This window comes from Lutra lutra, chromosome 13, assembly GCF_902655055.1.
Source record: "Lutra lutra chromosome 13, mLutLut1.2, whole genome shotgun sequence".
Taxonomy (NCBI): Eukaryota; Metazoa; Chordata; class Mammalia; order Carnivora; family Mustelidae; genus Lutra; species Lutra lutra.
Genome location: NC_062290.1, coordinates 60,657,493 through 60,674,472, shown reverse-complemented (window position 1 = coordinate 60,674,472; position 16,980 = coordinate 60,657,493). Strand labels below are relative to the sequence as shown.

Here is a 16,980-nt window from a genome sequence, read left to right as displayed (position 1 = left end):
TAAGACCATACTCAAAAAACATCAGTACAGAATATATTGCTTATTAACTAAAAAGAAACAGGATTATGGCATTAACAGACCAAGGATATAAAACAGGAGATATATATTTGAATATCTGTCAGAGTTATAAGAGTTGGGCAAGTTAATCAGCAAAATTGCATAATTTGTTTAGATTTGGCTGGAACAAAGAAACAAATCCTAGAAGCAAAGGGATAAATTTCAGTATGTTAAGAGGAATATACACTGAATGCAAGGAATCAAAAATTACTCAGAATTACTTAGGTCTTGCATCTAATTGCTAATGTTATTTATTACTAATGTTACTAATGTTGCAGAAAAGGTGTTACAAATTTATACACATATACACACTAAACTTTAACAGAACAGCTATAAGAATCAGTTTCTTTACAAACTCTTAAGTGGATGAAAAGATAAAGGAAAATTTGATGCAAAAAAAAAGCCATACTAGAGGGGCACCTAGGTGGCACAGTCAATTGACCATCCGACTCTTGATTTCAGCTCTGCTCGTGATCTCAGGATCATGGGGTCAAGTCCCGCATCCAGCTCCACACTGGGCAATGGAGCCTGCTTGGGATTCTCTCTCTCCCTCTCCCTCTGCCCCTCCCTACCTGCTCTCTCTCTAAAAAGAAATAAAATAAAAGCCATACTAGAAAAACATAAGCCAACATAAACAACAAGTATAAAAACCAAAATACTAAGAGAAAAAACTGTAAGAAATAACAAAGAGCATACCACCACATCAAAATAGAATATGCAACATCACAAGTCATTGCTAAAAACAATGCAGTTAAGTGGAACCCTCATAAATTACTGTGAGAATGTATAATGGTGCAGCCACTGTGGAAAAGTCTAGTGGTTCCTCAGAAAGCGAAACATGAACCCCAGCTATACTAGGGGTACCTGGGTGACTTGGTCAGTTGAGCAACCGATTCTTGGCGTAAGCCCAGGTCATGATCTCAGGACTGTGGAATCGAGCCCTACGTCAGGCTCCAAGCTCAGGGGGAGTCTGCCTATCTCTTTCCCCCGCGCTCCCTCCCTCCCCCTACTCATGTTCTCTCTAAAATAAATAAATAAATCTTCAAAAAAAAAAGGAAAGAAAGAAAGAAAAAGAAAACCCAGCTATTCTAGCCTTAGGTATATACCCAAAATAGGTATTTAAATAATACCTATACATGAATGTTCACAGTAGCACCATCCATAATACCCAAAAGGTGGAAATAACCCAAATGTCCATCTACAGATGAACAGATAAACAAAATGTGGTATAACAATGCAACTGAATATTATTCAGCCTTGAAAAGGAATGAAGTACTGATACATGCTACAATATGGACAAACCTCCCAAAAATTATCCTAAGCGAAAGAAGTCAGACACAAAGGTCACATATTATATGGTTCTATTTTCATGTAATATCCAGAATAGGTAAATCCACAGAGACAGAAAGAAGCTTAGCGGTTGCCAGGGTCTGGGAGAAGAAGGAATAAAGAGCTCCATGAGAGCAAGGTTTCCTTTGGTCTGGTTCCATAATACTGTAAATGTACTAAACGCCAGTAAACTGAACACTTTAAAAAGGTTAATTTTGTGTTATGCTAATTTCACCTCAATAAAAATAAACACAAATATACCCTCCTCCAAAAATGCAGTTCAAGAACAAACATGCTTCTTATTCTCTACTTATAACATGAAACACTAAAACTGTTTGCCAGAGATTTCTTTATATACCTAATTACCAACCTTCTTTTCCTCACTCCTGTAACACATACCTGACTAAATCTACCATTCCCTTTCTTCTAGAATCCTCATTTCCATATGGTTCAGCCACCCTCTACCCCATTCTCACTACTCCTCACCAATCTCTTTCATTTTGCCCTGAGAAACCCTAGTTCTACTGTTACTTCTCAGTTAACCTGCTCCTCTTTCTGTGGAAAAATAACATTTCATTTCAATTTCTCAAACCTTTCAGTGTATTAAGTTTGAAATGACAGTAAGATAACCAAATGGAAAAATCAGTACGGTGGACATGGAAAACTTGAGTTCAAGAAAAATGGCTCATCATCATGAACACATCAAACACATTAATGTTTGATGAAGCTAGATGTGATGTCAGGAGAAGGCAATTTAGAGAAAGATTGGGCTAAATGCTTTCGACCTTCTGGACCTTCTGTGATGATATGCCTAGCCCTAGATCATTTGGTTTCCATAATCTTGCTCCAGATTGCCAAATATTACTGGAAAAAGTTATGAAATCCTTCAAAGTGAGTCATTACAAGCTCATATTGTTGCAATTTGGACTGAATACCACTTCTAAGTAAACCTATTATTGAATTTGTTGGCATAATGATTTCCCAACTATGAGCTTCAGACTCCTGGGAACCTGCATGATTGGTGACCAGTTGGTGCCCAGAGGCATGCATTATATAAAGACATAGACATATATACGTACTACTATTTTTCAGATGTACAGACATTGTGGTTAATAAAATGCCATCACATAAAAGAATACTAAAATAGTAGCTAATAGGCATTTTCTCAATTAATAAATACTAGAACTATAACTACAATCATGTGGGGACCCACAAATTGCTGTGAAGTTAAAAAGGTTACCATCTTCAAAACACTGGGAATCACAGTCTAGAAGTATTCCCCAAAGAACTCAAACAAGCTTTCCACACTCTAAGCTTCTAAGTACCCTCTGCCCACTTCCACTCCCAATTCTGTTTTCATTTTCCTAAGAAAATCAAACACATCCTCACATATTCCCTCATCTGCAACCCATCTGAATTTATCTTTCTTCTCTACCTCTAGAAATATCTGATGATTTAGAAGTTAATGGTGTGTCTCTTCCCTTTTAAGACTAATTCAGACAGTGGGTTAAAGCCTCTGCCTCCAGCTCAGGTCGTCGTCCCAGGGTCCTGGGATTGAGCCCCGCATCAGGCTCTCTGCTCATCGGGGAGCCTGCTTCCCTTCCTCTCTCTCTGCCTGCCTCTCTGCCTACTTGCGATCTCTGTCAGATAAATAAATAAAATCTTTGAAAAAAAAAAAAAGACTAATTCAGACATACACACCTGATCCCATCTCTTAATTGGCCCCAACTGTCCCAATCCAACAAACAGGTTTAATCTATCCTTCAAAAGTGCCCCCCTCCTTGCCCCTGTCTATCTAAAAACATTATCAGATCTACCTTACTCTGATAAAACTTCACTTAATTCCACTCTGTGTTCTAACTACCACTTCTCTTTCTTTCTTTACCCTATGGCCTGGTAACCTAAAGTTTGTATCCTTAAAAAAAGGTCTGTCAGTCACTGGGGCTCCAAAGCATAACCTACATTCAATGTCATCATTTCCTCTGAGAACAAGTAGGTACTATTAAAGGTTTGGGGCAGAGTAAAGTACTATAAGTAAAAGGGCATTTCAAGACTACTAGTTTAACAATATTGTGCAGGGATGATGTAAAAGATCATTTAGGAAACTACTGCAAGAGACCAGGCATTAGGCATACAGTAAGAAAAACTAAAGGGAGTTCTTAAAGGAATTAAGCATTAAGACTATGAGAGAATACAAAATCCACACCAAAATTTCAATCCTTGAATGATGTGGTTCTAAGAATTTGCATTTCCTCCTGCAGTTTACTGTAGACTTACAGCTCTTTAGAGTCTCCATTCTTAACCACGGAATTCCTAAAATCTCAATACTAATTCCATATTCTAAGTATATCAAGCATTTCCCATGCTGGCTGCCTGGCTAACTCCTGGCCAAGCAAATCACTTAGGAAGAGGCAGTCCCAATAGAGTTGGCCAAATGAGAGCACAGGACCAACGTCTGAGACGGATGCAGTACTCACCTGAGATACCAGGCAGAAAGAGAAGGGACTAAGATTTCAGGTCCAGAACCGGCTCTAGCCAAACAGGAAGAAGCAGCTATGAATTTGCTTACAGTAGAAGCAGAGCGTCTTTGATATTCTGACATACTCTTTCTGATGTTCAGACAGACCACCATTAGAGCAGCCACTGGTAAGAGTCTCATGAGAAACAAGCCAAAAAACAAGACCAAAAGATGAGGAATTAAATGGAGCAGACCCTATTGGTCTTTTGTCTAGGAAAAGCAGTCTTCCTTATTAAAGATGGTATTATTTTTCAAAATGGCCAATATGATACTAACCTTCATTTACAGAGTTTTCACATCCGACAAGATTGAGAAGGATATCATCATCTTTATCATCAACTTCACATCCCAGCAGCATCCAGTTTTCCACGTTATCACTTTCTGAAATGGTGCTCTCTTCCTCTTCACTTGAACTGACCTCTATAATCATAACCTCTCTGATTGTACCCGGTATCTCTTCAGGTTTAGGCTTCTCAAAATTCCTCTTGCATTTCTTATCAGTCAACTTATTAGAATGAAGAGAGGCAGGAGGACCTCCGGTCTTTTCTTTTGCTTGGACTCCAAAATTCTTTCTTTTGCATCTGTAAATACTATCTTCATCAGACAAAGTGATGACCTCTGACCCATCTGATAGCTGGATGACCTCACTATCTGAAAGGATAATTAAGTTCTTTTGATTTGGTTTACTACTGGATGATTCAGAATTCCCAGAGTTCTTCTCTTCATATTCTTCCTCTCTAATGATATTATCAAGATCTTGGGCGTAATGAACTTGGCTGTAGAGCTGAAATTCCACCTCACTATCAACACTCAGTTCACTAGATGACTCTTCACGATAAAGGTCATCTTCATAGGCTTCTATGGTCTCATAACCACCAAACATCATGGGAAGTCAGTAACCTTGATGCTATAAAAGAGAAAATCATACAAAGAATATATTTTAAAAGCTCAGATCATGCCTGTTTAATGCATAATGATATCACCTTAGAGCTAACTTCTGTGAAGGCCATCATTGTTCTCAATAAAATATTAAAATACCTTTTTCTCTTAAGAGTACTCTTTTTTTGAGGATTTCTAAATCCTGCTATGACCTGCTCTGATAATGCCCACCCCTCCCAAATGAAAATTACTCCAACAAATTGAGTGGTAGTTATTAATGGAAATACCGTATTTTGCATGTATGCTAGAAAGAAAAGACAGGTTGATCCACTGCTTCAGACACCAATTTTTTCTCTAAAATGTGAAAAATCACCAGAATAGTTTAAGTCATTCTCATTATTCCATCCATTCTTCATCTCTTCCCTGGTTCTGGTTCTGCATCTCATCTTTTCAGGTATGCATTGTCACATGCGAATATTACTTCAACTTTGATTAAAATCCACTACGAAACAATCATAATATTTACTGTTTTAGTGCAGATTTCTATTCTCAATTAAAAAATTAATCTCATGACCTTTTTATCCTTGACTAAAATAATACATAAAAATATCTGATAAACCTTGGTTTACTTTTGTACTAGCAATAAAGATGTGTAGGAAAAACATACTAAGGACCTAAAACTGAGGCAAAACTTCTAGCTATAGGAGCACTTTACCTCCCTACTGTGGGCATATTAAATCTTGCTCATCCTTCTACTCAGCTTAAACATCCCTTTTTGTCTTTTTTTAAGACTTTATTTATTTATTTGACAGAGAGAGAGATCACAAGTAGGCAGAGAGGCAGGCAGAGAGAGAGGGGGAAGCAGGCTCCCCGCTGAGCAGAGAGCCCAACGCAGCGCTCAATCCCAGGACCCTAAGACCATGACCTGAGCCGAAGGCAGAGGCTCAACCCACTGAGCCACCCAGGCACCCCATTTTTTTTTTTACATATATGTATTTTATTTATTTATGTGAGAGACACAGAGATAGTGAAAGAGAGCATGAGCAGGAAGGAGAGGGAAGTGTGGGGAACAGCAGACTCCCTGCTGAGCAGGGAGCCTGATGCAGGGTTCAATCCCAGGACGCTGGGATCATGACCTGAGCCATCCAGGCGCCCCAACATCCCTTTTACTGAGAAGCTTCTCTTGATCCACCAGACTAAATTGTGTCCCTTTTATAGGCTTTTCAAAACACTACAGTTCTAATTACTAATCAGTGTAAATGTCTCACAAAAACCGATCACAAACCCCGGGAGAGCAGAAACTATATGCACTTTGTTAAACAACAGATTCCCAAAGCCAAGCAGAGTAACTGGTATTTAGCAGGACTTCCATAAATGTCTGATGAATTAATGAATAAATAAATGAACAATATCATTTAGCATTGGCTCTTCAGCCCTAATAAATCTAGAATGTGTCTAAAATATGGAAATTATGGTGGGATGAATTTCACAGTTGTCTCCAACTATTCCACTATTCTCTTATCATCAACCAAGTATCTACACAGAAGATGTTTCAATTAGGTACTGATATAATATTGATCAAAATGAGAGCTCTGGAAAAATAACTTATGTTTGTTCAAAAATCAGGGACAGCCTAAAAAACAATTAACAATGACAATTTACTCTTTCCACTTCCTTTTTAGCTATACACATTTAGAAAGACTAGCTGTTCTTAGTTTACCAGTTCTTTGCCCAAAATGTCAGGGTGTTCTGATGGTAGTTTTAGTAATACAACCAGCTGACTCCAAGAACCAAATGAACAAGAGCCAAAAATGCACTACCATCATGCTGGAGTTTTTTGTTGTTGTTTAGAGAAATAAAGAAACCAACTTTTATCATACACCTTAAACTTACACAGTGTTCTATGTCAATTACACCTCAGTAAAGCTGGGAGTAAAAATGATAATTACGCTCTGAGTTAATGACACTGTACTGTATACTTGAAATCTGCCAAGAGAGTAGGTCTTAAAATGTTCTCACTGGGGTGCCTGGGTGGCTCAGTGGGTTAAGCCTCTGCCTTTGGTTCAGGTCATGATCTCCCGTCCTGGGATTGAGCCCCGCATCAGGCTCTCCACTCAGCGGGGAGCCTGCTTCCCCTCTCTCTCTGCCTGGCTCTTTTTTTTTTTTTTTTTAAAGATTTTATTTATTTATTTGACAGAGAGAGATCACAAGTAGACAGAAAGGCAGGCAGAGAGAGAGAGAGAGAGAGAGGGAAGCAGGCTCCCTGCTGAGCAGAGAGCCCGATGCGGGACTCGATCCCAGGACCCTGAGATCATGACCTGAGCCGAAGGCCGAGGCTTTAACCCACTGAGCCACCCAGGCACCCTCTGCCTGGCTCTTTGCCTGCTTGTGATCCATCTATCAAATAAATAAATAAAATCTTTTTTTTTAATTAAAAAATAATAATAAAATGTTCTCACTGAAGGGAAAAAAAGGAAGAAGAGGAAGAAAATATGTGAGGTGATGGCTGTGTTAACTAATCTTAATGCGGTAGTCATTTTATGTATCAAATCATGATGTATACCTTAAACTCACACAATGTTATTTGTCAATTATATCCCAATAAAGGTAGCGAGGAAAGAAACCAACTTTTAATGCCCTTTTCTTCTAAAAGCTACAATACACCTGTTCCATTCTTGCACTGTCCTTAGGTTGCTATGCTGTTGTTGTCACACAACTTAAATGTGGCTGTCTGAATAATAATGCTCATAGCATTTATCAGTTTATATTGAAATGTTAGCCTCAGAGAAATTCAAATAAAAGATGAATTCTTTCCTTTTTATTTAATAGATAAATTAATTCTAAAATAAGTCAAAGGAATTATACTTCCTTCAAAATCCTCACTGGATCCATACTGATAAAACATAAATAACATAATTCCAGTGCAGCCCAGAAAAAATTAAAAGAGCTAAATTACAGAGTTACAAATTTGTACTACTCTTGGAGCCATCCCAAAGGAAAGGGATTAAGAAAAAAGCCATGGGCACACCTGTGAATGTATGCCAAAAATAAACTACAGAAATATAATAAAAACTGACTTCCTTGGGTCTAGGGGTTTATCTCTTTCCTTGAAATGTAGAAAAATGAATTTAACAATTTAGCCCCTTTGGCCTTTAAGAGGATTTTGTACTTTCTGTACTTGAAAATTGTGCTCAGCATAACTTGTTCTTCTTTTTATGTAGCTTATGCTTGTCAGGGTTAAGGTTTGCCTGGGGCTATTTTGGTTTATGTTTATGTTACTACTTTAATTACATTCAAGTGCATTTAATTTAAATGTGTACTCACAGGACAAATATGAAATAAATATATATGTCTTGAACCAGAAGACTTTCTCGGTTTTTCAACCATTACACACAATTCTCAAGCATACTTAACTGGGTAACATGAGGTCCTTACGAGAGCCACAAAATTTTAAGTTTCAAAGAGACCTTTCTGATTATCTCATACTACCTGCTCAATTTTCACAAAAGGAAATTAGGATCCAAAGAGATAAGGAAGGTTATTTAAGGTTATGCAGCTGATTAACATAGGTAGGAGAGATTCACATTCCCCTGGCTCTCAGCCAGTGTTCACTAAGACTTTTTCATTGAATTTTCCAAAATACTTTCAAATAAACATTAAAAAAAAAAAAAATTCCTTCAAAGTTACATTTGTGTTGGCCTTAAACATCTAAATTTACCTTAAAAATATCCATTTCACTTTCCAGGAGAGTGTAAAAACTATGAAAGAGGCATTTTAATTGAAAGGAAAAGCATACATCTGAATTTGTCAGTTTCCTAGCCAAGAACCTTGCAAGTTGATACTCAGAGTATACCAATCCCAGGACCAAAAAAGGTAGTTCTCATGTAAGAGCCTACAACACCAGCTTGAGAATGAAATTTATTTAGATTTAAGTGGCTTAGCAAATATAAAACAGCTATACAGAATAACTGCAAAGGCTTTCACCATCAAAAGTGTTTTTTTTTTCCCATTCACTAAAAATTTTTAAACTACACAACTTAAGGCTTATTTAAGCTTTCAGACTTCACTATGCTATTTTTAAAGCCAATACTTCTGCTCTAACAATATATCAATTGGTCATTCTGAGCCTTTTGCTCTTATTTCCCTTCAAAGAACTTCTGGCCTAAATGTTTCTTCTTGATGACATAGGTATAAGATTTAAATCAAATTTACAGCTTGATTTTAAGTCCAATGCTCACGGGAAACTAATAGACAGCTGATTTTCAACTTAAAATTTCTGACATACTCTTAGTGAGCTATCCTGACAGGGACAGATTGGCAACACTACTGAGTTTAGTATTAAAATTTCTGTCCATTCTTCAATATGATTTTCACTTGGAAGCAAATCTGACTGTGGTAGGGAACCAAATGTGCAAAACAAAGATCATCAAAAAAAAAAAAAAAAGGGAAAACAGAATACAAGATATTGGTGGGAGAGTATTATGCTAAATTTATTCAAACAAGTCCAGGTGTTCTTAGTACACAATCTTTTTATGATAACAAATCCGATCTCTAAACACTTCCCTCACCTTTCTCAGTCCCTTCTTAACTACACAGTACCTTAGCCTTGTGGCTATTTTATAATCGTGACTTTCCCTCTTCCTCAGTTCATTCCCTACCCTCAGATTCTGGAAAACCGCAATACCGTCTCCAAAGCCTAATGCTGTCTGAAATACACACAGCCCACTTCAAAGTCTTTGATTGTTGACAGACAAGTATTCAAAACACAAAGTCAAGAGCTTTGGAAGGGGCCTGAAAAAGTCACTAAATTGCACGCTCTCCTAGAGAAACGGGCTCTGAAAAGCTTGTTTATTCACTGAGCGTAAAGATCTCCTGTGATCTGAAATAGAGATAAATTCAGCCTAAACAAGAGATTCCTAGAGTCACCAACGAGTCAGAAGTGGAGCCGCGACGAGAGCCGAGGCCTGCTGATTTCCCAGTTTTCCCACAGCATCTGCAGCTCTTAAAGTTGGAAGTTAACTGCGGGGTCACAGAATGTGAGGGATAAAGCAAATCTTAGTTAACACATTCCAAATATCCCTGTTTAAATGGGGAAAGGGGCACGATTCCCTAAATTTTTCTGGTCCCACAGCTGTAGCTGCTGCTTCTGACAGCAGAGGCTGGAGTTGGGACTGTCCGATCCTCAAAGGCCGGGCTCCCTCCGGGCGGCAGGACCTACGCGTGTAATGGGCTGACCGGCTTCCCCCCAAAAAACAGGGGAATTGGGGGAGGGGAGAAGGAATAACAGGCAGAAACGCCACCCCCACCGAGGCCATGGGCGCCCAGAGGTTTTTGAATCACGACCTCGCCCTTGGCCGGGTAGGGAGAAGCGAACATCCCAGCCGGTCAGCCGAGCCGCGTGAGGCAGAACACGACTGAGGGGCCATGAGCTGCACCCTGCCCTGAGCGGGGGTAAGACGAAAGACACGGAGGCCGGCGAGGGGACACGCGCTAGTTCCACAGCCCAGCGGGAGAGACGGAGGGCAGGCAGGGGTCCCCCAGCCGCGGGTGGCTGGGGGTCCGTCACACACATACTCACTGCCGCGGCTGCGACCAGGAAGCACCAACCAGGAACCAAAACGCGTAGAGGGACGGGGAGGGGCGAGGACAAATGAGGTAAGGAAACAGCATCCGCGCGGACCCGGGAGGAGGGAAGGCACTTCCGGGGAAAACACAGCTCCCGGGAGTCGTCTTCCGTCCCCGCCCACCCTACGGCCCTCTGTGTGCGTGCGTAATAACTGTTAACCCTTTCTCTTCCCCGCCTCCGACAATCTTTTGGTTTGCCTTCTTTGCTTTGCCCCTTCCCCTTCATGGCTTATTTCAAAGATACCTGGGCTGCATCTGTAATGGGGAACACTTTGTTTGAATGACTTGCACGCAGGAGATGCTTCTCAGTAGTCAAAACTAGGGGAAAACAGTCACCCTTTCTGTTCCCAGAAAGAAAACTACATTTCCCACGATGCCCCTAAGCTGGTTTCCGGATGGGCTCCACCTCCTCCTTGCTTGACCTCTGGGGCACCCGCTTTGTGCCACGTGGCGTGGGAGGCGAACTGAGACCAAAGTAGGGTAGGAGTGCAGGGTCTGGTGGCGCGTCTCTTAGCCCGCAGGGGCTCCTCAACCAATGAGAAACCTTTTTGACAGAGCCTGGCATCTAGCGCTAGGTGACCTTAGGCAGGTCCTTTCCACCTCTAGTTTGAAGTTGAATTTAATTCGCATTGGGGTTGATTCTGGCTTTTTCCCTAAAATTCGAAGCATCAGACTTAACTCTTTGTGAACCTTGAAGAGCTGCACCCTATTTTTTTCCTTTTTTTTTTTTTAAGTAAGCTCTAGTGTTAACCTGGGTCTTGACTGGGAGATGAGTCACTTGCTCTACCAACTGAGCCAGCCAGGCACCCATGAAGAGCTGCACTCTTGCCAAAGATTGAAGTTAATACTTGCCCTTTGTATGCCTCCAGAGGCTACAAGACTGTGTTAACAAGCCTCTGGCTTCAGTTCCTCTTCTCAGGCCTTATTTCAATACTTAGTAATAATAAACCCATTTGTACAACTTTACATAATGACAAAGCACTTTATCCCTCATTGATCCTTGGCAATAGTGCTGAAAGATAAGCTTGACATTGTTTCTTCTGCGAATATAGTGGTAAATTTTTTAGTCTCTGGTCTCCCGGACCTGAGTCTGGCTGGGAAAACAAAATACAATTTGGATATAGCCTAAGAGTGTAATCAGAAAAATAATTAGAAATTTTAATCAACACTATGGTTACAATGTTACAGGTTACAATGAAAAGGTAAGATTGGAGGAACCATTTTGCAGAAGAGGAAACATGCTTAGAAATAGATCACAGAGGGGCGCCTGTGTGGCACAGTCAGTTGAGCTGCTGACTCTTGGTTTCAGGTCAGGTCGTGATCTCAGGGTCCCTGATGTTGAGCTCTCTGTGGGGCTCTGAGCTCAGCAGGAGTCTGCTTGACATTCTCCCTCCCATTCCCTCTGCCGCTCTCTCCCCTGCCCTTGTGCACACTCTCTCAAATAAATAAATAAAATCTTAAAAAAAAAAAAAGAAAGGGGTCAAAGAGATTCCTAAATTGTTTAGGTAATATGTATGGTGTAGAACAAAAGATATCTCTAAAAAAATAATGTGTTAAGCTTTTATCAAGTGCCAGTCTTACTCAATAAGTGCATTATATATAAAACCTTTACTCAAATTTTAACCTTTTGAGGTTGATTTTTATTTTTATTTATTTATTTATTTATAAGTAATATATACACCCAACATGGGTTCAAACTCACAAACCAGAGATCAAGAGTCACACACTCTACCTACTAAGTCAGCCAGGTGACCCTTGAGGTTGATTTTAAATTCCCATTTCACAAAAAAAGAAAAAGATTCAGGGGTTAAGGAACTTGCCCTGGGCCACAAGGTTAGGAAATGCTCCTGATTACTGTACCCAATCATCCTACTATTACTCATGTATTCAACAAAGATTTACTATTTACCATGCTCAAAATGCTTTAGTTACCTCCTTTAGGTTATGTCATAAGACCTGTAGTCCTTTGGATGGCAAAAAGGGCACTTCATGAGCTGACTTCTGCCTCCTGAGCAGTTGCCAGAAGACACTATGCTCTCCCACATCTGTAACTTTGCAGAAGACATTCTTACTACCCCCCACTTCCCTTCTCTCTGTCTTTCTAATATGCCCCAACTCACCCTACTGTGCTCAAGCCTGGGTCTTCAGGAAGACCTTTCAAGTCAGCCAGACAGAACCTGCGTTCCTTGCCCTGGGCTATCCTACACTTGGGACAAGTCTCCATCCAGGCAGCTGTATTGTGTCTGCCTTCCTGTTGTCGCCCAGCTGAATTGTGGACTCCCTGAAGGCAGAAGCCTTGACATTTTTATCTTCGTATCATAGTAGTTGGCAGACAGCAAGCACTCACTAAAGATGTTAAAGAAATGAAGGCAACCTAAGGCCCCATAGGCTCTAGGAAACCAAGAACTAGGTGTGAATCCACCAGCTGTCAGATCAGTGGGGAAACCATGTCATGATCCCAGAAAAGTGGAATGCAGTGTTGTGCTCCACGACATTAAGATGGATATAGGGGTGTCTGGGTGGCTCAGTAGGTTAAGCATCTGCCTTCGGCTCAGATCATAATCTCAGGGTCCTGGGGTGGAGCCCTGCATTGGGATCCCCCGCTCAGCTGGGATCCCCACCCCGCCCTTGCCAGCTCATGCACTTGAATTCTCTCTCTCTCTGACAAATAAATAAATAAAATCTTTTTTTTAATATGTTATTTATTTATTTGTCAGAGAGAGAGCCAAAGGGCCAGAGGCAGAGGGAGAAGCAGGCTCCCCACTGAGCAGGGAGCCGATGTGGGACTCGATTGCTCCACTCTCCTACTGCAGTCATGGGGAAACTGAAGCCAAGAAGGAAGATACATGCCAGGAGTCACGTAGCAGAGGCACAGCTGTGTGTCTATAATCCAGGTCTCTGAGTGTCTTCCTGTGCCACACACACAGTCGTTCTGTTTCCACCTCCCACAGTCTCTAGTCCACACTGCTTGAGATCATGAGTAGAAAAAAGGGTATGCAAAATACCCTGAAGCCTCTCTCACAGAGAATGTTCTAAAGAGCCCATTTATTTGAGGAAGGAAACACCTGTTTTCCCCCAAGACAATGGCATATTGCATCAACAGTGAACAGCTGTATTGGGGTGAGGGTCCAGGACAAAGCAGAAATCTGCTATGGAGGGCCAACAAGATAGGGGATATTCTATAGCAAGTCCTGGGACAGTGTCACATATTACTCATCTTTACCCCCCCCCAAAAGCAGAGGGGGGAGCTACCTCCTTTCTCTTATTCCAGTTAATAGGTAATACCTAGTATCTCTTAGAACTAATCATTTTAACCTCTTATATAATATTTTTTTAAAGATTTTGTTTATTTGGGGACGGCTGGGTGGCTCAGTCAGTTAAGCGGCTGCCTTTGGCTCGGGTCGTGATCCTAGGGTCCTGGTATGGAGTCCCACATCAGGATCCTTGCTCAGCGGGGATCCTGCTTCTCTCTCTGCCTCTGCCTGCCATTCTGCCTGCTTGTGTACTCTCTCTCTGACAAATAAATAAATAAAATCTTTTTTAAAAATTTATTTATTTGAGAGAGAGAGCAGGAGAGGAGAAAGGGTCTGAGGGAGAGGCAGACTCCCTGCCAAGCAGGGAGCCAGATGTGGAACTCAATCCCGGGACTCCAGGATCATGACCTGAGTCAAAAGCAGTTGCTTAACCGAGTCACTCAGGTGCCCTCATTTTGACGTTTAACAGTTGTCTTTAGATGATTATTCATTCACTGAGAGCCTACTATGCAAGAGGCCCTTGCTTGCCACTTCAGGTACACTGTCCTCTCTCCCATCCTCACTCTGCAAGGGAGATGTTAACAGATTTTACTACTATGGAAATTGCAACTTGGTAAGATCATGTTACTTGTTCTAAATCACACAGCTGGGATTCAAACTCACGTCTTGTCTGAATCCAAAACCCATGCTCTCTTCTATGCCCAAAGCTGCCTTTCAAAACTAAACTGTGTGAGGGTGCAGACTGTGTGGCCTATTGCTATCTCCATACCCAGCCCAAGGCCAAGCACACAGTAGGCTCACAAAGAACACCTGTGGAATGAGTGGATTTGTATGGAATGTCTGCTAAATGAAGGCCTGGGTGCAGTATGAACCATGTTGTGGGACCACAGCAGAGGGAGCAGCTGGAGGCTTAGAAATGGAGAAAGCCTCCCTCTGCTAAGGGAAAGGCCAAATAAGTGATCAATTTAAAACAAACAAACAAACAAAAACAAAAACAAACAAGCAAGCAAAAAAACAGCAATCCAGCATTATAACAGCCAAGAACACTAACAAGCAATTCATGAAAGAAATCTGAATAGCCACGAACTATGATAAGAGGTATCTAACATCAGTAATGATCAAAAAAATGCAAAAAAAAACCCTGCATAGTAGATTAGTGTACAAATTGGAAAAGCCTTTGAGGGGAGCTATTTGAAGCATCAAAATTGTAAACTAGCTATGTCTTCAAATGTAGGTACAAAGATTGTTTGTGATAGAAAAAATGGAAATAACACAAATATTCATCAGTAGGGAATACAATAGTTTCTGGCTTTTGCTCCGAGGAGGCAAAGGTACAACTGTCTTCGGTCTTCCCAAAATCGGGTTCATCCAACAATAGCCACCTCCACCATGCCACCTAAGTTTGACCCCAAAGGGATCAAAGTCAAATACCTGAGGCACACTGGTGGGGAATTTCATATCACCTCTGCCCTGGCTCTGAAGATTGCCCCAGGGCTGTCTCCAAAAAAGGTTGGTGATGACATCATCAAGGCAGCTAGTGATAGGAAGGGCCTGGAATTACAGTGAAACTGACCATTCAGAGCAGATAGGCCCAGGATGAAGTGGTACCTTCTGCCTCTTCCCTGATTCCTCAAGGAACCACCAGGAGATGGAAAGAAGCAGAAAAATTAAGAAAAACATTAAGCACAGTGGAAATTACACTTTTGATAAGATTGTCAACATTGCCCAACAGATGCAACACCAATCTTTAGCCAGAGAAATTTCTGGAACCATTAAAGAGATCCTAGGGACTGCTCAGTCTGTGGGCTGCAATATTGATGGCCACACCCTCATGACATCATAGATGACGTCAATAGTGGTACAGTGGAATGCCCAGCTAGTTGAAAACTACAAAGGAAAATATTTCAACAAAGGATCATTTGATGACCAAAAGGAAAAAAAAAAGGAATAGGGAATAAAATAAACAAGGCTATATCTATACTACTTTTTTAAAAGTTATGCTGCTTTTGGGGGCATCTGGGTGGGTTAGTCCATTAAGCGTCTGCCTTCAGCTCAGATTGTGATCCCGCAGTCCTATGATCAAGCCCCAAGCCATGTTCCCTGCTCAGAGGGGAGTTTGCTTCCCCCTCCCACACTTCCCTTCTCACGCTGCCTCACACACTGTTTCTCTCATACTCTCTCTCTCTCTCTCAAATAAATAAACAAAATCTTATACTCCCACAAAAAAACTATGCTGCTATTTTAAGAATGAGATGGATCTGTATATACAGACTAGAAAGATATCCAAGACATATGGTTAAGTGAAAAAAATGCAAATTGCACAGCAAAATGTGTATTATAAACTCATTTTGGTATATTTTTAAAGGATATACATGTGTCTGTATACGGATATGTGTGTATGTAAGTGCACAGAGAAAATACTGGATGTATATCAATCAAAAACAGAGGTTATTGTCCTCTGGAGGGGAGTAGGGATGGGAGTGATGAAGAAGGACTTTCATTAAAAAAAAAAAAAAAGTGATGTGATTCATTGAGAACAGCAGATCACCTCAGCAGTATTCCTACCAAATTTCTTTTTCTTTAAGATTTTATTTATTTATTTGATAGAGAGAGTGAGCAGGAGTGGGGAGAGAGGCAGAGAGAGAGGGAGAAGCAGACTGCCCACTGAGCAGGGAGCCCAGTGCAGGATTCGATCCCAGGACCCTGAGATCATGACCTGAGCTGAAGGCAGACGCTTAACTGACTGAGCCACCCAGGCATCCCCTTCCAAATTTCTTCCAAAAAATTGCATAACCTGAATATATTCATGAGGAAACTATCAGACCAACACAAAGTGAGGGATATTCTACAAAATACCTACTTCACTCTTGAAAAATGTCAGCATCATAAAACACAAAGATGAGGAGTTACTCCATGCCAAACGAGAATAAAAGAGACATGGTAGTTAATAAATGCAATGCATGACCATATCTTTTCCCATAAAAGATTATTGTTTTTTTTTTAAGATTTTTTTGTTTATTTATTTCACAGACAGAGATCACAAGTAGGCAGAAAGGCAGGCAGAGAGAGAGGAATGGAAGCAGTATCCCCACTGAGCAGAGAGCCTGATGTGGGGTTCTATCCCAGGACCCTGGGAACATGACCTGAGCCAAAGGCAGAGGTTTTAAGCCACTGAGCCACCCAGGTGCCCCTCCCATAAAAGATGTTATTGGGATAATTGGCAAAATCCAAATAGGTTTACATGTCGTGACAGAGCTGTATCAAGGTTATTTTCCTGGTTTTTATATCTATATGACCGTTATGTAAGAGACCGTCCTC

General features: G+C 40.9%; 1 protein-coding gene and 1 pseudogene across 4 annotated transcripts in view; one reads left to right on the top strand and one right to left on the bottom strand.

The window, feature by feature from the left end:
• The window catches only part of ZCCHC7 (zinc finger CCHC-type containing 7), a 253,325-nt gene extending 242,839 nt beyond the window's left edge, over positions 1-10,486 (bottom strand). The window contains exons 1-2 of one of the 4 annotated variants that reach the window (XM_047699083.1): positions 10,362-10,486; positions 4,181-4,811 (exon numbers count right to left, since the gene is read on the bottom strand). In XM_047699083.1, the coding sequence (XP_047555039.1) occupies positions 4,181-4,790 (610 nt within the window). In that variant the 5' untranslated portion in view covers positions 4,791-4,811; positions 10,362-10,486. The other 3 variants (XM_047699084.1, XM_047699085.1, XM_047699087.1) reach the window with 3 other exon arrangements.
• Positions 10,487-15,036: 4,550 nt separating this feature from the next.
• Positions 15,037-15,546, top strand: LOC125083932 (60S ribosomal protein L12-like; annotated as a pseudogene).
• The last annotated feature ends 1,434 nt before the right edge of the window (positions 15,547-16,980 follow it).